General features: G+C 40.3%; 1 protein-coding gene across 24 annotated transcripts in view; it reads right to left on the bottom strand.

The window, feature by feature from the left end:
- The window catches only part of PHF3 (PHD finger protein 3), a 92,334-nt gene extending 78,479 nt beyond the window's left edge, over positions 1-13,855 (bottom strand). For 7 of the 24 annotated variants that reach the window (XM_086316206.1, XM_086316202.1, XM_086316195.1 and 4 more), the window contains exons 1-2: positions 13,406-13,719; positions 3-271 (exon numbers count right to left, since the gene is read on the bottom strand). Coding sequence is in view for 8 of the 24 variants with exons in the window: in XM_086316187.1 (XP_086172313.1) it covers positions 3-246 (244 nt within the window). In the remaining 16 variants the exon portion in view is untranslated. The other 17 variants (XM_086316204.1, XM_086316211.1, XM_086316207.1 and 14 more) reach the window with 11 other exon arrangements.
- Between the last annotated feature and the right edge of the window lie 6,958 nt (positions 13,856-20,813).

Genomic DNA, 20,813 nt, shown 5'->3' with positions numbered 1-20,813 from the left:
ACCTGTTGAACAAGGCATCTGGAAATTGGGATCATTGCTATCCAAAACAGGCAAACAGAACTGGTTACTTGCAGATCCTAGCATAGGATCCTTATCGCTGAGCATGTTCTTCAGCGAGTCCTCTAAGACATTTTGACTTGTACTAAAATCCTCACAGACTTCATTCTCCAGGTTGGATCCTAGAAATAGGGCATCATCTAAGTGTTCAGTAGGAATTAAATGATTAAATGTATCAACTATATCCATGAAGACTTCTGTGTGTCTTTCAGCCCTATAGAAAGACAAAAAAAATACCATAAGAAATAAAGCTATCAACTGATAATCACCTAAAACCAAATTATTTTAATAGTTTTGAGTCTATGAACACACTTAGGTTATTTCTAAATTGTTTTAAAAAAATCCTCACTGCTTTTAGAATATACATTTGGACATGTAGAACCAATCTTTGGTAAACAATGTTTCTCCATCATGCATGTAGAATTTCATTTTAACAGAGACCCTATTAAAGGTTCACTTAATTAATTTTAGAGAAAAAAACTATGTATATATAGTCCATTAACTTGACACATTTGAAAGAATTACATGGTTTAAATCATAAAAACCATATGTTTTTAACCACACTCTCTTCATAAATTTAAAACTCAGACACTGCTTATTAGTAAAGGTCATATAAAAGAACTAAAATCAAATCATTTAAAGTACTGTCCCATATTTATTAAAACTGTAAACACCCTTGCTTTATTTACAACGCATTTAAATTATTTAAAGAAACACAAAAATTTTTTTGTGGGACAACAAGAAAAAAAATGGAAAGAAACTATTAATTAAACCCAACAAATCAAAACTCAAAAAAAGTACACACACGCAGGCACAGATGTGCACACACACACACTTGGAGGGAGCATCCCTTTTAAGATAAAATAAATGTCACGAAAAGAATGTATCAGATTTATATTTGTCTTAGTGAGCTATGTGGGGCTTATACAGATATCAAGCTAATCCCCTATTCAAACTGTACCTAGACATTGCTCAATAAAGTTCATTTCAAGCTCTAGAGGAGCCTTAATTATCAAAAGCTGCATTATTATTGGTTTCAGAGAATAATGAACTAATAATGTATTTTGGGTGACAGGGAAGAGTCAACTAAATAAGATCTGCTAGTATTGCTGCTAAGTCGCTTCAGTTGTGTCCCACTCTGTGCAACCCCATAAGACGGTAGCCCACCAGGCTCCTCTGTCCCTGGGATTCTCCAGGCAAGAACACTGGAGTGGGTTGCCATTTCCTTCTCCAATGCATCAAAGTGAGAAGTGAAAGTGAAGTCGCTCAGTCGTGTCCAACTCTTAGTGACCCCATGGACTGCAGCCCACCAGGCTCCTCAGTCCATGGGATTTTCCAGGCAAGAGTACTGGAGTGGGGTGCCACTGCCTTCTCTGAAATAAGATCTAGTAATATAATTAACTTAATTAGCTAGAAAATTCCACTAATTAACCTACAACATCTTGGATTTCAAAATTACAAACATTAGCTCCAATTCTACCAAACTTTCCTCAAACTGTCCTTGAATTCTTTATCCTGTAAAAATGAGAAGAGGAAGTTCAAAAACACTCTACAAACTTACTGGGTGTATATTATATGCTGCTAAACATTTTATCTACATTTTTAATTCACTTATTCCCAGTGATAATAATAACAGACTCCATTAATATCCTAGTTTTGGAAACAAAAGGCATTTAAACATGTTCCCTGAAGTCAGACCTAAACATCCAAACCTAGGTGGATGGCCCACTGCTGTAACTATATGGCCCACTGCTGTAACTCTAACCCTTTCATACTGGTAGAAAGATACCCTTCTACAAAGGTAGAAACTAACTAGATTTGACTCCTTTAAGGTTCTTCTTTTAAAAACATTTTCCAACTAGATTTGACTCCTTTTAGGTTCTTCTTTTAAAAACATTTTCCAACAAATCAGTATTTGCCTAGGGCCTTGGATAAGAGAGGGACTGACTGCAAATAACAAGAATGTACTCTGAAGGATGATGAAAATGTCCTGAAATTTGACTGTACATATACCCTGAAATTTGACTGAGTACATATACCCATGAAAGTTCACCAATCTGTTCATTTTAAATGGATGCAGTTTCACTGCAACTCAATTTAAAATTTAAAGAAAAGGAAAAAAATGGCCTCTTACAAAAGTTGATCCTCTTCTAAATATAAGATTTCAGTATCTCTTCTCAAATTTTGCAAATTATTTACACTGAAATATTAACAAAGCACCAAAATGTTAACTATTTTACTGATTATCTTACATGCATTCTCTAATTACAACATTTAGAGAAAATTGAGCTACAATAGTGATGAAAAGTCAGGAACAGTTTTAATTTCTTGAAGCTATCTAATCTCAGTACCTAAAAAGGTCAATTATCATACATCCCCAATACTTCCACTAATATATTTTTAGATTCCAAAGAAATTTTAGTATAATAAAGTTCTGGTAATTAAAAATAATTTACAAAAATGTTACTAAATGTTTACAAATTAGCTAGAACTACCAACAAATTTGTTTATCTGAATATGCTAGAATCCAAAGTTAATCACAAGCCAAAACAAACTCCTCTTCAGAGTTGCATTCCAGGTGAAACAAAGAAAAAAAGGCAATTCCAATTCAAGAAACAGTTATCTTTCTTTATAAATTTATATGTTGAATCTACTAACTATGCACTCATTCCCACAGCAGCACAAGTTTGGGAAATTCTACAAATTTCACCCAAGGTCAGTCTTTGTTGCACCAACTTCTGATCATGTGCATTTTGGGTACATTCACGACATTCAGAAGATACAGTTATACAGCTTGAAATCACCGAGCTACACCGAAGACCAGCCCATTCTAAACAAGCAATATTTTTTTTCAGTGATACTACTACTGAACCATCCCAAACTCTTTTACTAAAAAGTCTCTTCAGAACCTCTGGTATAGCCGCTTTTTTTTTTTAATTGAGACATGGTTGCCTTACAATGTTGTATTAGCTTCTGCAGTACAACGAAGCAAATCAGCCGTACATACATATATATCCCCGCCCTCCTGGACCCGGATCCCAACCCCCATCCCATCCCTCTAGGTCACGGAAGAGCACCGCGCTGAGCTCGCGGCACAAGAGAGCAGGTTCCCCCTAGCTATCTATTGTATACATGGTAGTTTCAACAGAAGACAATATTTAGTCTTTAAAGATCAATTTAAAAAAAAAAAAGTAAAGCACACTGTATATAAGATGGGTGAACCTAAATCTCCAATTTTTTTTTTTCTTTTTGGACAAAACTAGTATGACTTGTAAAGTATGTTGCCCTGGATTAAATAAACAGATTAGGAAAACAGCGTAAAAAGTCAAGAAAGACCAGTATAGCAAAGTTACATTTCTTTAATATCTTTAATTTATTCAGCAAGTGATCACTAAGCAGTTACCAAGACACATTGAATGTGCCAAGGCAACTGGGGATCTTACAAGACAAAATATGGTATAAAGCACCCCAAACTTATGGGTCCAAACAAGACAATTTCAACAGAAATGTTTTGTGCAATTGTTATAAACTGATAAGATTGAATTTTCATAAGTTGTTCCAATAGGCTTTGGAGCCAATTCCAAACAATGCCAAAAAATCACAGTATACAGCCATATGGCAAGATTGTCTCGAAAGTAACACTGATTGGAAGTATAAATCATTTTTTTTAAATCAGTTTTATGTATCAAGTACTCAGTATCAAAAATAAACTCTCCATGCTAATTTGTAAAACAAATGTTAGCCAACTGTAGAAATATTAATTTACTTAACACAAATACCCTAATCTACTAAATGCAATGTGGTATCCTGATCTGGATCATGGAACAGAAAAAAGAGAGTAGTGGAAAAACTGGTGAAATCAGAATAAAATCTGGAGTTCAGTTAATAGTAATGTTAATCTCTAGTTTTGATTAAAAACAAAAAGTTAGCATTAGGACTTCCCGAGTGGTCCAACAGTTAAGAATCCACCTTTCAATGCAGGGAACAGGGTTTGATCCCTGCTCAGGGAACTCAGATGTCACAGGCCTCAGGACAACAAAGCTCCAGGCTGCAACTACTGAGCTGAAGAGCCACAGGAAAACTGGAGCGCTGCAACTAAGACCCAATGCAGTCAAACAAACACTGAAGAAAAAAAAAAAGACACTAGCATTATGTCGGGTGTAACAATCAAGAAAACTAGATTCTACACCATGTTTGCAACTTTTCTATAAATCTAAATTGAAAATAAGGTCAAAAAATACCCAAAGAACACTAACCTAATATACAATGTCCTGAAATACCTAGCCATGCAGATAGACAAAGATAACTGATCCAATAAAGGAGAAATTTAAGAGATGATCTGGTGTCCCTTTTATTATAATTAAACAAATTGCTTGATTTAAACAAATTTCTGGGAATTCCTTTTTTCCCCAGAGGCTCAGTGGTAAAGACTCCACCTGTAATGCAGGAGACTTAAGGGCAATTCCTGGGTGGGGAAGATCCCCCGGAGAAGGAACTGGCAACCCACTCCATTATTTCGCCAGGAAAATCCCATGAACAGAGAAGCCTGGGAGGTTACAGTCTGTGGGGTCACAAAGAGTCAGACGCAACTGAGCACACATACAACCAGACCAGAGTTTTTAGACTCTGGAGGATCACTGCTGAAGGCCTGGGGTTTGATCCCTGGTAGAGGAACTAAGATCCCACAAGCCAGGCAGTGCAACCAAAAAATAAATAAATAGACAAATTCCTGTTTCTTACACTGAAATTGTACTTAAATGCATCTTTATACTTGGCATCACAAAGTTAATAATTAAAACATAACAAACCTATCCAGGATGTATTTTAAGATGCTAATGAAAGGCATTTATGCAATTAAATTGATAATATTAACTAGGGAATACATATATATTAAAATCAGAAACTACTTCTGGGGGTTCACAGTCACACCGCAAATATGACAATAAGATGCATAAGTCAGAGAATTGAATAATTTCTTAATTCAAAATTATTCCTCTATGCATGTATTTATCAAGTATCTACTATAAAGTACTATTGTAAATATACCAGTGAAACAAACCCTATTATCAAATTCAAGGAACTTATGATGCAAAACAAAGTATAAACATATAAACAGATACAACAACAGGCAAACATCACAACAAAACATGAAAGGGTCAAACTCAAGGGCTTAGATGGCACCAGAGAGCAAGGTAAAATCCATGGGGCCAAGAAAGGCTAAGCAGGCGATGTGAGCTGGGCCCTAATGGTCCAGGGACTACTTCAAACAGACGAACAGCAGGTGCTGACTATGAAAGGTAGAGTTTGGTCCTAATGGAAGATTTAGAAAGACTCAGAATACAACCAAAAATAAGTATTAGTACTAACATGCTAAATCTGAGTCCAAAGATATTTCCCACTTGTTTCATCTGTAACAGAGAATTACAGTGCAGCCAAATTTTGTTTACACAGATAAAACCAACATATATTGTTTTCTAAGTGTTTCCTGCATGCACAAAATGCAAAAAGATTTAAAAAGCATCAACGGAAAAAAACTACACTTCTACCAAAATTCCCTTTATTAACAGTGAATTAAAACTACCCCAAACTCTCAGAAATATCCTCAAAATAAAATTATGTATTTTATCACATTTTCCTTAAAAAAAAAATCACACCCACACACACACATACAAGGCTTAACAATAAACCACTAAAGCTATTAAAGTCGTGTGTGTGTGCAAGCACATAAGTATGTAGAGGGGACAAACATGTATCAGGACATTATAAAATCTATGAAGAATAATTAAACACTGTAATAGTGGTGAGAAGAGAAAGGCCTTCTATGTATGACAGTAATTGAAGGCCTTGCTAACAAGGGCAACATGTGAGCCAAAATCTGAAATGAGGGAATGATCAGATAAATGGGGAACATCAATTCAAGTAAAGACCTAAATGCAAAGGCCCTGGGTTCCTTCCAACCCCTACACTACAGTTTAAATTAAGCTGTCAATTCACCAAGCACGCTCACTATTAGCAAATTTCTAACAGGCGGTAATAGTAGCAGTAAGAAAAAATAAAAGTACCACTACTAAAACAGTGATAAAACATAAAACTTAATGTGCTCTGGTTGACACTGCTCCACATCAGCAGTTCTCCAGCGGAGGAAATTACGCCTCTCCAGAGGGTATTTGGCCATGTATGGAGACATTTTCGGTCAACAAAACTGGAGGGCATGCATGATACTGGCAGCTAGTAAACATACTACACTGCATTTAGGAAAGCCCCGTTATAAAGAACGAGCCAGCCAAAAAACAGTGCTGAGGTTAAGAAATCCTGCTTTACACTTACTAATTTAATCCTCTCGACAATGCTATATTATAATCCTGATTATACAGAAATAAATAAAATTCGGATCAGAGAGATTAAATTACTTGCTGTAGTCAGTGGTGGAGCTGAAATTTGAATCCCAAATGTTTCATTCAAGAGTCAATACACTTAACCACTACCTAGTATTATCTCTTTACAGTTAAAATTCATTGACTATTATGGGCCAGGCAACAAGCTAACTTAAATATATAATGTCTTTAAACTTCACAGCCACACAATTTGGTGAGCTAAAGCTGAGCCAAGTTACACCCAATATTACAGAGTAAGTAAGTAACAGAACTCAAAACCACCTCTGACACAAAGGTCAGTTCTTCACCACCATTAATACAACAATGTTAAAGAAGAATAAATTATCCTTTCGGGACAGAGTCAAGAAAAATCACTAAATGGTTAATATGAGTGATTTGACATAATTCTAAAAAGTACATTTCTACAAAGCAATGCAACCTCATCACCTGCTCTACAAGCCCATTTCAAATTCGGGTCCAGTTTCTTTAGTTAGAATCTATGTGCAAGACTACCTAACAAAAAAAAGAAGGATCATAACTTTGTTACTGAATTTATCAGGTAAAAAGAATATTTAAGAATCCAAGATGACTGCCATACTAAGATCAGAGAAGACCTAACAACCTAGAAAACGAACCCTCAAGCTGAAACTGGCAAAAGCAGAATTAGCCCTCAGTGAAAAAGTTACCTTTAAAATTTACAACTATGATGCCCTATTGTCATTATCAGAAGCATCGGTACTTTGGATTAACCACAGAAATAGTACAAGCAGCTCATCATCAAAACTATGGCAGTCCAAGTTAACACATACTTCACGTGTACTACGTGTGAGGCCCTATGCTAACTGTACTGCATGCGTATCTCACTAGTCTCTCACAACTCTTGAGAAACAGAGTAGATGAGATTACTCTATTTTGCTCATGAGCAGAGCGAGGCCCAGACCATTATGTAAGTCAATTAAGCTGTCAATTCACCAAGCATGTTCACTATTAGCAAATTTCTAACAGGTGGTAATAGTAGCAGTAAGAAAAAATAAAAGTACCACTACTAAAACAATGATAAAATATAAAACTTGTCCTGGTCATGTACCCAGGACAGGTGTTCCTCAAAGATACTGCAGTGTAATTCCCAGACCACCACGATAAAGTGAGTATTGTACACAATGAAGTAAGTCACACCAATTTTTTGGTTTCTCATTGCATATAAAAGTTATGTTTATAGTCTAGTCTACTAAGTACACAATAGCATGATGTCTAAAAATACAATGTACAAACCTCAATTAAAAATAATTTATTGCTAAGAAATGCATCATCTGAAACTTCAGCAAGGTGTAATCTTTCTGCAAATGGAGGGTCCTTCCTCGATGCTGGTGGCTGCTGAAGGTTGGAGTGGCTGCAGCAATTTCTTACAAGACAACAATGAAGTCTGATACACCGATTGGCTCTTCCTCCCACAATTTCTCTGTAACATGACATGCTTATTGATAGCACGTTACACACCACAGAACTTATTCCAAATCTGGAGTCAGTCTTCTCAAATCCTGCAGCTGCTTTATCAATTAAGTTAGTGTAATACCTAAATCCTGTATTGTCATTTCAATCTATATAGCATCTTCACCAGGAGTAGATTTCAAGAATCCACTGACTTTGCTCATTCATAAGCAACAATGGATGAAGCAACACCTCCCCCATTTAAATTTTATTACAGGGTTGCAGTAATTCAGTCACATTTTCAGGCTCCACTTCTAATTTTAGTTCTCTTGTTATTGCCACCACATCTGCAGTTACTTCCTCCACTGAAATTCTGAAACCCTCCAAGCCATCCATGAGGATTGGAATCAACTTCTTCCAAACTCCTCTGAATGTTTATCTGACTTTGCCCAGATCCCTTAGAGGAATCAGTATCTATGGCAGCTATAGCCTTACAAAAGGTATTTCTTAAAAGTAAGACCTGAAAGTCGAAGTGACTCCATGATCTATGGGCTGCAGAACGGATGTTGTTGTGAGCAGGCATTACAAGGTGCACTGACCAGGTCAATGAGCAGTGACACTTGGGAACCTTTTTCTAAGCAACAGGGTAACAGTGGGCTTAAAATATTCAGTAAACCATCCTGTAAACAGATGTGCTGTCATCCAGGCTTTGTTGCTCCATTTACAGAACACAGGCAGAGTAGATTTAACGTAATTTTTAAGGACCCTAGGATTTTTAGAATGAGCACTGGCTTCAACTTGAAGTCACCAGTTGCATTAGTTTCTAACTAGAGAACTAGCCTGTCCTTTAAAACCAGGCACTGATTTCTCCTCTCTGACTATGAATGAACATCCAGGACGGCATCTTCTTCCAACAGAAGGCTATTTTGACTAGACTGAAAATCTGTTGTTCAGGGTAGCCACCTTCATGAATTATCTTAGCTAGTTCCTTTGGATAACTTGCTGCAGCTTTCACATCAGCATGCACTACTTCACACATTTGTACTTTTATGTTATGGAGACAGTTTCTTTCCTCAAACCTCGTGAACCAACCTCTCCTAGCTCCAAGTTTTCTTCTGTGTCTCCCCACATCTCTCAGCCTTCAAAGAACAGAAGAGAGTTAAGGCCTTGCTCTAGATTAGACTTTGGCTTAACAGGATGTTGTGTTTGGTTTGATTATCCACACCACTAAAACCTTCTCTGTATCAGCAATAAGGTCATTTCACTTTCTTTATTCATATGTTCACCGGAGCTGCACGTTTAACTTTCTTCAAGAACTTTTTCTTTGCATCCACAACTCAGCTAACCGTTTGGCACAAGAGGCCTACTTGGGGAGATATCTTGGCCTTCAACATGCCTTCCTCATTAACCTCAGTCATTTCTAACTTTCGATTTCAACTGAGAGACATGGACTCTTCACTCGCAAAGTTAAGAGGTCATGGCAGGGTTATTAATTGGCCTACTTTCAATATTATAGCATCTCAATGACTAGGGAGGCCCAAGGAGAGGGAGAAAGACAGGGAACAGCCAGTCAGTGGAGGCGTCACAACACACACAACATTTACAATTAACTTCACCATCTTATTAGGGTTGTGGTTTGTGGTAACCCAAAATGACAACATTAACATCAACACCAATCACAAAACAATAACACAATAATGACAAAAAGTTTAAAATATTGTGAGAATTAACGAAATGTGATATAGAAGACTCAAAGTGAGCAAATGCTGTTTAAAAAAAAACTGGCTGCAAGACTCGGTCCATACATGATTGCCACAACCTTCAATTTGTTTAAAAAAAACCCCGCAGTATCTGCAAAGTACAATAAAAGAGGTACGCCTCTATACCCAAACTGGAATCCAGGCAGCAAGATTTCCCGAGCCTGCACTTTTAACCTATCATACTTTATGGAGTCTACATGCATAACACATATCAATCTTTATATCATTAATGAAATCCTTAAAATATTGAACACAAATGACATGCCCACTTCCAAAATAAATTGGGAAATATGCACTTAGCCACTCCCTACATACGAAAAATAAAATAGATATCTTTAGTGTGTACATCATTATTGTGGAAATGATGAACCACAATTTCACAATTTTCAAAGTCTACAATTTTAGAATGTTTTCATGTGACCATCTCACACAAATTATGAGTGAATTAAAACTTAAGCCTTTGTGTACAATCCACTATGCCATTCAAAATTCTAATAAAGTTAGACTGTGACAAAAGATAAAATGTCAGGATACTATTTAAGTTTCTGCTTAACTGTTTCTCTTCACCCTCACTCCATTATACAAATGATTCTAAATATTTAAATCTTGATCATTAAAAATGATCTAGATTAAATACACAATCCATGGCAATAACTGTCCAGTCTATACACTTGGCAATTCCTCATACAATGTGTTTTGTAACTCTTGAAATATCTTCTCTTTTAACTCTAATTCAATGATTTAACAGCGCCCATCTGAATCTGGTTTCTCAACCTAGAATACATTCCATGAGAATACAAATAGTACCTGAGTCTCAAATATTTTGAATCAAATCAATGCTGTCAATATCATTATGTAATTAAAGGGCAATATTAAAGTAGAATTTTTTTTTTTTTACTGTTCTTAAAAATGCAAGTGCTAGAAATATGTAAAAATTTGCCAAGTCATTTTTGTAGTTAAAAAGAGATATCTACACTTCTGAAAAGATATTACAGGATTCTCAGAGGGTGCTCTAAAAAATGAAAGAAACAGAGCCTAAGATGTACTGTTTCAAGAAAGAAATCCAGCAACCACAAGTCCAAAGAATTGATGAAATGTAGATGAATAAAAACATTTAGAAGTCAGCACTTTAAGAATCTTGCACTCCCTAATACTTTGGTGGTGATCCACAAACCTGAGAGGCTAATCAATAACTATATTTCCTCATTAAAAAATAATAAAGATCTTACCTCCAGATTATTATCCTTAAAAATTATTAACTAAAAAAGATTTCATGAGATATCTCTGTAAAGATAAAAAAAAAACACCTTTAAGTAACCAAGAGATACCAAAAAGGTAAAAAGTTACCATGTCAAGAAAGATAACCATTATTTATATTGTAGTACCCAAAACTGACTTTCATCAAAAATAATTTTATTAACTGCCTCAAACAGGGACTCTGTATCAACCTATAGAGGGAGATGGGAGGGAGTTTCAAAAAGGATGAGATATATGTATATCTATGGCTGATTCATGTTGAGGTTTGACAGAAAACAGCAAAATTCTGTAAAGCAATTATCCTTCAGTGAAAAATTAATTTTAAAAAGTTTTATTAACTGCTATTATAAAGTCAAAAATTATCAACCCTTCCCGATTCTAGTACTCAAAATAATTATGATTTTAACATTACAGTTTTAAATAAAGACAACTTCCTTTCCTTATCTCCATCCTGAACGTTGCTTTGAACCAATGTGATTTTTCACCTACATTTACACAGACCACTTCTCATCTGAGTATGCAACAGATGAATATGTCACAGTATCAGCTAGACAGTTATCTGACGTCTATCCCAAGAGCACTGTTAACGCATAACTAATTCAGTGTGATCGTTAAGGAAGTTCAGTATCCTCCCAATGGATGCAAAAGCAGTATTAGTTACATTTCCATGTTCTTCAACAAATGGCTGCATGAAACGGGGAAACTTGTCCCATCACTGCTACTGCTGCTGCTGCTAAGTCGCTTCAGTCGTGTCCGACTCTGTGCGACCCCATAGACGGCAGCCCACCAGGATCCACCGTCCCTGGGATTCTCCAGGCAAGAACTCTGGAGTGGGTTGCCATTTCCTTCTCCAACTCATGAAAGGAAAAATGAAAGTGAAGTCGCTCAGTCGTGTCCGACTCTTCGCGACCCCATGGACGGCAGCCTACCAGGCTCTTCCGTCTATCACTAACTCCTCACAAATCTCCGGTACAGCTACCAAATAAAGCTTACACTCTACGGTTGTAGTTCTGCATACTTAACAAGAGGCTCACCTCGGCTGAGTGGATGTCTTTCTGCTGCTAAGGAACTGACTGAACTGTTAGTGTTTTCATCAGCACAATAAGAACTGTTAAAAAGTACTTCCTTCAATTCTGTTACTATCCTGCGGAAATGGAGTATATATTTTAAAATAGTGATGACGACGATGCTGATGGAGGGAAAATTCAATATCGTTATATACGTCCAGTAAACAGAACTGGGTAGAAATAATAAAGGAAAGGTCTAAGTGGTAATAATGGTAAAGAAATCACTATTTGAAACAATAATATTCACAACACACCATGTGTGCTCTGGAATGAAGATACAAGTTCAATAATATACGAATGCTGCAAAAATTTCCTGGTTCTTTGACTCCTCTCTCGCCTACCAGAAAAACACATCTACAAACATTTTCTCAATCCCAAATACTTCATTCAAGATTCAAAAAATGGTAGCTAATGAATGAATAATAGGAACAATTTTGGAAGATCTCAACCAGCTTAGAAAAGGGAAGACAAGTTCGAACCCAAAATAGTAACTAAATAAAAACAATGTAGTATTTAAGTACCTCCCCCCAAACCAGCTTAAAATAACTAGGTAAAGATCGCATTTGCAAAGGCTCAATTACCTGTTTCATTTTAAATTATCAATAAACGCAATGAAAATTAGGACTGGGAAGATATTAAAGCGTTGTTGCCGCCTACAGTAATCACTATTCATGATCATGCAAATAATTCCTGAACAGCACCAATTATCACACACTCTTCTTAAAATTAGAGTCTTGAAAAACAGCATTTAAAAACTCAAAGACGGGAACGAACCCTCGGACCCCGCGATACAGGGCTGGGCAGAAGCAAGGGCGCTGTGCGGCACCAGCATTCTCCCCCTTTCTCCGTCCTCCCCACCCCCGGTCAGGTGACCAGCTATTTAGCACCATTAACACCCACGGGTCGACAAGTGGTTCATTAAATTACAAGTATTGTCGAAGGCCAGGTTCCGGGCTCCTCACTTCAAACTATGCAAAAGGAGGCGACAGTTTGGGGCCCGACCACAAAAGCGCGCAGCCGCGAGAGGGAGGATAGAGCGCCGACCCCGAGTCCCGGCGGTGGGGACCCAGCTCGGCTCCGCGGGCGGACCCGGGCCCCAGGCTCTACGCTGCAGAGCCGGGGCGAGGCCTGCGGGCTGGGCCTCCGGGCCGCGCCGCTGCGCCGCCGCGCCTCCCCGCCCGAGCGCCCGCGCGGCGGCGGGACTCACCCGAGGCGGGGGCGCGGAGCCGGCGGGAAGGCCGCGGCCCGACCCTCGCCGGGCGGCCCCGCCACCGCGGCCCAAACGGTCCCGGGCGGCCGAGGCGGCGCGGACAGGCCGAGACGTTGCGCAAGAGGCCGGGGGGCGTCCCGGTCTGCGCGGGAAGGAAGCGCGGAGCCCGGCCGGCGGAGGGCGGGAGGCCGCGGGGCGCGGGGCAGAGGGGGAGGGCCGCGCGTCGCCGGCCGCCGCCGCGCCGCCACTCACCAGCTCCGCCGACAAGCGCTACCTCAGGCAGCGAGGGAAGATGGTGGCCGCGCCGCGCGGAGGAGGGGGCCGGCGCGCCGAGAGGGGGTACGCGCGGGACGCAGGCGTCGCTGCCGAGGCCGCTTCCTCCTCACGGCCAGCCGGACGCCGCGGACCCCGGCGCCCCGGCTTCCGCGCCGCCCTCCTCAGCCTTCGTGCAGCCGCCGCCGCTCAGCGCCCCAGCAGAGCGCGCCTCGTGGGGACCGTGCAGCGGCGCGAGACCCCGAGGCCATCTGCGTGCGGCGGCGGCCCGGCGGCTGGAGCGCGGCCGTGTCACGTGACCGCACTGTTTACCGTTCCGGGGCAGCGCCGCGCCTGCGCGCTGCGGGACTCGGGCCTCCGAGGGCGCGGCCCGCCCGCGGGCCCGCTGGAGCTGCGCGCGCTCTCTCCTCCGCGGGTCGGTGACTGCTCGCTCAGTGTGATACTGATGAGCACGTCTCTACCCCTGCGCTGCTCTTCATGAACGGGGCATGGGTCCCAGAATGGCGGGCGAGGGCGGAACCGACCGACCCCGAGCCGAGGGATCCCTGCTGGCCCTGCACCACAGTTCGCTCGCGAACCGCCTCGCCCTCTGCTTGCGCATGTTAGCTATCCTCTCTGCTTTCAGGACTCGAGAGGCCTCCTGATCTAACTCAGCAGCTTTCAACGGTGGCCATAGGTTTCCTGCAGGGCCCCCAAGACGTTTGAGAGGGTCTCCAGTTCTTGCAACTGCCTAAGACTAAATTTTCTTCGTCTCCTTCAACCGAAGCAACGTGTAGCAGTTTAATGCAGAAGCAGATATGAGAATTCAGCCATTATCTACTAAGGCAGACATTGCGCAATTTGCAAAAATTTAAAGTAATGCCACTCTTTCATTAAGTTTTGTTGGAGAATATATTTTTCATAATAAATATTTATGTTAACAATGTATGTTGTTATTTTTTTAATGTTCCTAATTGTCCTTTGGTTTAATTTCTAAGACACTAAATATCAATACATGTAACTAACGCACATAAAAAGTCTACGAACTCAGTAATTTTTAAGAGCATATAGAGGTGGGTTCTGAGACCAAAAAATATGAAAAACGCTGGTTTAATTTACGTGCTTCCACAGCAGGTTAGACTAACCCCTGTCTCAACCATACCAGGAATGTATCCTAACTGGAGGAACCATTGCAATTACCCACTAAAAAATGATAGCTTTTAAAACCTTTACTTGTTTATTTAAGCCTCAAGGCAACAGCAAGATGGCCACAATGGAGGATGTACTATGAAACACTAATAGAGCAATAGTTCATAGGAAGGTGGTGAAGATCTGTGCTCTACTCTTATCAGTTCTTATGGTATTCTGAGCGCTCCCCAAACCAAATGCTCTTCCAGAATGGAAGTTTCAGTTCAGTTCAGTTCAGTTCAGTCGCTCAGTCCTGTCTGACTCTTTGCGACCCCATGAATCGCAGCACGCCAGGCCTCCCTGTCCATCACCAACTCCCGGAGTTCACTGAGACTCACGTCCATCGAGTCAGTGATGCCATCCAGCCATCTCATCCTCTGTCGTCCCCTTCTCCTCCTGCCCCCAATCCCTCCCAGCATCAGAGTCTTTTCCAATGAGTCAACTCTTCACATGAGGTGGCCAAAGTACTGGAGTTTCAGCTTTAACATCATTCCTTCCAAAGAAATCCCAGAGCTGATCTCCTTCAGAATGGACAGGTTGGATCTCCTTGCAGTCCAAGGGACTCTCAAGAGTCTTCTCCAACACCACAGTTCATAACCATCAATTCTTCGGTGCTCAGCCTTCTTCACAGTCCAACTCTCACATCCATACATGACCACAGGAAAAACCATATCCTTGACTAGACGGACCTTTGTTGGCAAAGTAATGTCTCTGCTTTTGAATATGCTATCTAGGTTGGTCATAACTTTTCCTTCCAAGGAGTAATCATCTTTCAATTTCATGGCTGCAGTCACCATCTGCAGTGATTTTGGAGCCCAAAAAAATAAAGTCTGGCACTGTTTCCACTGTCTCCCCATCTATTTGCCATGAAGTGATGGGACCGGATGCCATGATCTTCATTTTCTGAATGTTGAGTTTTAAGCCAACTTTTTCACTCTTCTCTTTCACCTTCATCAAGAGGCTTTTGAGTTCCTCTTCACTTTCTGCCATAAGGGTGGTGTCATCTGCATATCTGAGGTTATTGATATTTCTCCTGGCAATCTTGATTCCAGCTTGTGTTTCTTCAGTCCAGGGTTTCTCATGATGTACTCTGCATAGAAGTTAAATAAACAGAATGACAATATACAGCCTTGACGTACTCCTTTTCCTATTTGGAACCAGTCTGTTGTTCCATGTCCAGTTCTAACTGTTGCTTCCTGACCTGCATATAGGTTTCTCAAGAGGCAGGTCAGGTGGTCTGGTATGCCCATCTCTTTCAGAATTGTCCACAGTTTATTGTGATCCACACAGTCAAAGGCTTTCGCATAGTCAATGAAGCAGAAATAGATGTCTTTCTGGAACTCTCTTATTTTTTCGATGATCCAGCGGATGTTGGCAATTTGGTCTCTGGTTCCTCTGCCTTTTCTAAAACCAACTTGAATGTCTGAAGTTCATTGGTCACGTATTGCTGAAGCCTGGCTTGGAGAATTTTGAGCATTACTTTACTAGCATGTGAGATGAGTGCATTGTGCAGTAGTTTGAGCATTCCTTGGCATTGCCTTTCTTTGGGATTGGAATGAAAACTGACCTTTTCCAGTCCTGTGGCCACTTCTGAGTTTTCCAAATTTGCCAGCATATTGAGTGCAGCGTTATCACAGCATCATCTTTCAGGATTTGAAATAGCTCAACTGGAATTCCATCACCTCCACTAGCTGTGTTTGTAGTGATGCTTTCTAGGGCCCACTTGACTTCACATTCCAGGATGTCTGGCTCTAGGTCAATGATCACACCATCATGATTATCTGGGTCATGAAGATCTTTTTTGTACAGTTCTTCTGTGTATTCTTGCCACATCTTCTTAATATCTTCTGCTTCTGTTAGGTCCATACCATTTCTGTCCTTTATAGAGCCCATCTTTGCATGAAATATTCCCTTGGTATCTCTAATTTTCTTGAAGAGATCTCTAGTCTTTCCCGTTCTGTTGTTTTCCTCTATTTCTTTGCATCAATCACTGAGGAAAGCTTTCTCATCTCTTCTTGCTATTCTTTGGAACTCTGCATTCAGATGCTTATATCTTTCCTTTTCTCCTTTGCTTTTCACTTCTCTTCTTTTCACAGCTATTTGTAAGGCCTCCCCAGACAACCATTTTGCTTTTTTGCTTTTCTTTTCCATGGGGATGGTCTTGATCCCTGTCTCCTGTACAATGTCACAAACTTCTTTCCATAGTTCATCAGGCACTCTATCTATCAAATCTAGTCCCTTAAATCTATTTCTCACTTCCACTGTATAATCATAAGGGATTTGACTTAGGTCATACCTGAATGGTCTAGTGGTTTTCCCTACTTTCTTTAAGTCTGAATTTGGCAATAAGGAGTTTCAGTTCAGTTCAGTCACTCAGTCGTGTCCGACTCTTTGCGACCTCATGAATCGCAGCACGCCAGGCCTCCCTGTCCATCACCAACTCCCGGAGTTCACTGAGACTCATGTCCATTGAGTCAGTGATGCCATCCAGCCATCTCATCCTCTGTCATCCCCTTCTCCTCCTGCCCCCAATCCCTCCCAGCATCAGAGTCTTTTCCAATGAGTCAACACTTTGCATGAGGTGGCCAAAGTACTGGAGGTTCAGCTTTAGCATCATTCCTTCCAAAGAAATCCCAGGGCTGATCTCCTTCAGAATGGATGGTTGGATCTCCTTGCAGTCCAAGGGACTCTCAAGAGTCTTCTCTAACACCACAGTTCATAACCATCAATTCTTCGGTGCTCAGCCTTCTTCACAGTCCAACTCTCACATCCATACATGACCACAGGAAAAACCATATCCTTGACTAGACGGACCTTTGTTGGCAAAGTAATGTCTCTGCTTTTGAATATGCTATCTAGGTTGGTCATAACTTTCCTACCAAGGAGTAAGCTTCTTTTAATTTCATGGCTGCAGTCACCATCTGCAGTGACTTTGGAGCCCAAAAAAATTAAGTCTGACACTGTTTCCACTGTTTCCCCATCTATTTCCCATGACGTGATGGGACCGGATGCCATGATCATCGTTTTCTGAATGTTGAGCTTTAAGCCAACTTTTTCACTCTCCACTTTCACTTTCATTAAGAGGCTTTTGAGTTCCTCTTCACTTTCTTATAAGGGTGGTGTCATCTGCTTATCTGAGGTTATTGATATTTCTCCTGGCAATCTTGATTCCAGCTTGTGCTTCTTCCAGTCCAGCGTTTGTCATGATGTACTCTGCATAGAAGTTAAATAAGCAGGGAGACAATATAAGGAGTTTAGATGGTTCTAATTCTGGAATCCTAGGGTTCAAGCCCTGTCTTGCTTCATCAGTTCCTCAGAACTTTGTTTTATAATCTCTCTTTTTTAAAGTTTTTTTTTTTGTTGTTTTTGAGAAAGGTAAATAGAAATGAATAGCCAAGTTTTTTGTTGGTTTTTTTGTTTGTTTGTTTCATGTCCAGTATCTGGAATCAACTTCAAAAATAAATCTAAGTTTACTCTTCTCCTGGACCTCAATGTGAAATTTGAAAAAGGCCTTAGAAGATTATTGTCATAGGACTTCCCTGGTAGTCCAGTGATTAAGAAACCACCTGCCAGTGCATGGGACATGGGTTCAATCCCTGGTTGGGGAAGATTCCACATGTTGGGGGCAACTAAGCCCATGTGCCACAACTATTCAGCCTACAAACACCTGGCCACAACAAGAGAAGTCACTACAATGAGAAGTCCACACACAACTAAGGAATAGCCCTTGAGTAGAAATGAAGACTCTACACAGTCATTAATTAATTAAGTTTTTTAAAAAGATTATTTTCATAAACAAAATTCCACCAAAGTGGTGGTTAAAGTCACTCAGTCATGGCCAACTCTTTGCAACACCATGGACTATACAGTCCATGGAATTATCCAGGCCAGAATACTGGAGTGGGTAGCCTCTCCCTTCTCCAGGGGATCTTCTGAAACCAGGCATTGAACCCATGTTTCCCACATTGCAGGCAGATTCTTTACCAGCTGAGCTACAAGAGAAACCCAAGAATACAAGAGTGGGTAGCATATCCCTTCTCCAGGGGATCTTGCTGGCCTAGGGTCTCCTGCATTGCAGGCGGATACTTTACCAATTGAGCTATGAGAAAAACCCAAATTCCACCATAAAGAAATTCATTCAGGAGACCTTGAATAGAAGAGCATTAGATAGAAAATCCCCTTAGAATAACTGGGGGAAAATTACCGTATTAGAGAAATTTTCATGTATTTATGAAAAAATAAAATGGATTAACAAGAAAGTATGCAAACCATAAGTCTTTCACATTTTTTGGGCTGACGAAAATGTTCATTCAGCTTTTTTCCATAAAATGGTTCTTTTTTCTTGTTATTCAGGCCCTAAGACATGTCTGACTCTGCGACTCCATGAACGGAAGCATGCCAGGCTTTCCTGTCCTTCACTATCTCCAGAGTTTGTTGAAACTCATATCCATTGAGTCAGTGATGCCATCCAACCATCTCATCCTCTGGTGCCCCCTTCTCATCTTTCCCTCAATCCTTCCCAGCATCAGGATCTTTTCCAAGGAGTCAGTTCTTCCTATCAGGTGGCCAAGGTGTTGGAGCTTCAGCTTCAGCACCAGTCCTTCCAGTGAATATTCAGGGTTGATTTCCTTTAGGGTTGACTGGTTTGATCTTACAGTCCAAGGAACTCTCAAGAGTCTTCTCCAACACCACAGTTTGAAAGCATCCATTCTTGAGTGCTCAGCCTTCTTTATGGTCCAACTCTCATATCCATACATGACTACTGGGAAAACCATAGCTTTGACTATATGCCTCTTTGTTGGCAAAGTGACATCTCTGCTTTCTAATACAATGTCTAGGTTTGTCATAGCTTTTTTTCCAAGAAGCAAGCATCTTTTAATTTTGTGGCTACAGCCACAGTCCACAGTGATTTTGGAGCCCAAGAAAAACAAGTCTGACACTGTTCCCACTTTTTCCCCATCTATTTGCCATGAAGTGATGGGACCAGATGCCATGATCTTCCAGTTTTTTGAATGTTGACTTTTAAGCCAGCTTTTTCACTCTCCTCTTTCACCTTCATCAAGAGGCTCTTTAGTTCCTCTTCACTTTATGCCTTTATCATCTACATATTTGAGGTTGTTGATATTTCTCCCAGCAATCTTGATTCCAGCTTTTGAGTCATCTAGCATAGCATTTAGCTTGATGTACTCTGCATATAAGTTAAATAAGCAGAGTGACAATATACTCTTGTGACCCATGGACTGTATATAGCCTGCCAAGCTCCTCTGTCCACAGAATTCTCTAGGCAAGAATACTGGACTGGGTTTCCATTTCCTTCTCCAAGAGATCTTCCCAACACAGTGATCGAACCTGGGTCTCCTGCATTGCAGACAGAGTGTTTATAAACAGAGCTACAAGGGAAGCCTGACAATATACAGCCTTGCCTTACTCCTTTCCCAATTTTGAACCAGTCCATTGTTCCATCTTCAGTTCTAACTGTTGCTTCTTGTCCTGCATACAGGTTTCTCAGGAAGCATATTCCACAGTTTGTTGTGATCCACACAGTCAAAGTCTTTAGCATAGGCAATGAAGCAGAAGTAGATGTTTCCTGGAATTCCCTTGCTTTCCCTATGATCCAGCAGATGTTGGAAATTTGACTCTGGTTCCCCTGCCTTTTCTAAATCCAGCTTGTACATCTGGAAGTTCTCTGTTCATGTACTGCTGACTTTTCCAAATTTGCTGGCATATTGAGTGCAGCACTTTAACAGCATCATCTTTTAGGATTTCCATCACCTCCACTAGCTTTGTTCGTAGCAATGCTTCCTACGACCCACTTGACTTCACACTCCAGGATGTCTGACTAAGTGAGTGACCACACTATTATGGTTATCTGGGTCATTAAGAGCTTTTTTGTACATTTCTTCTGTGTAAGATGACTCTAGTAGCTCTTCTGTGTAAGATGGTTCTAGTAGAACTAGAACTAGAATTAGTGCTAGTAGCACTTCCTTGTCTTTAACTTTATTTGAAACAATTTTGCTACATTATACTGTGACACCTGTGCTGTCACATACATTTTAAAAAATTATCAAAATTGGTGTAGCTATTTTAATATTGAAGATGGAAGGGAAAAGCAACATTTTCGGCATATTATGCTTTATTGTTTCAAGAAAGGTAAATATGCAATTGAAATGTAAAAAAAAAAAAACACATTGTGCAGTATATGGCCATGATTGAACATATC

The sequence above is a fragment of the Bos grunniens genome, chromosome 9 (assembly GCF_055505025.1).
Source record: "Bos grunniens cultivar Pamir isolate PY7600 chromosome 9, Bosgru_T2T1.0, whole genome shotgun sequence".
NCBI lineage: Eukaryota > Metazoa > Chordata > Mammalia > Artiodactyla > Bovidae > Bos > Bos grunniens.
This window is presented reverse-complemented; position numbering and strand designations above follow the sequence as displayed.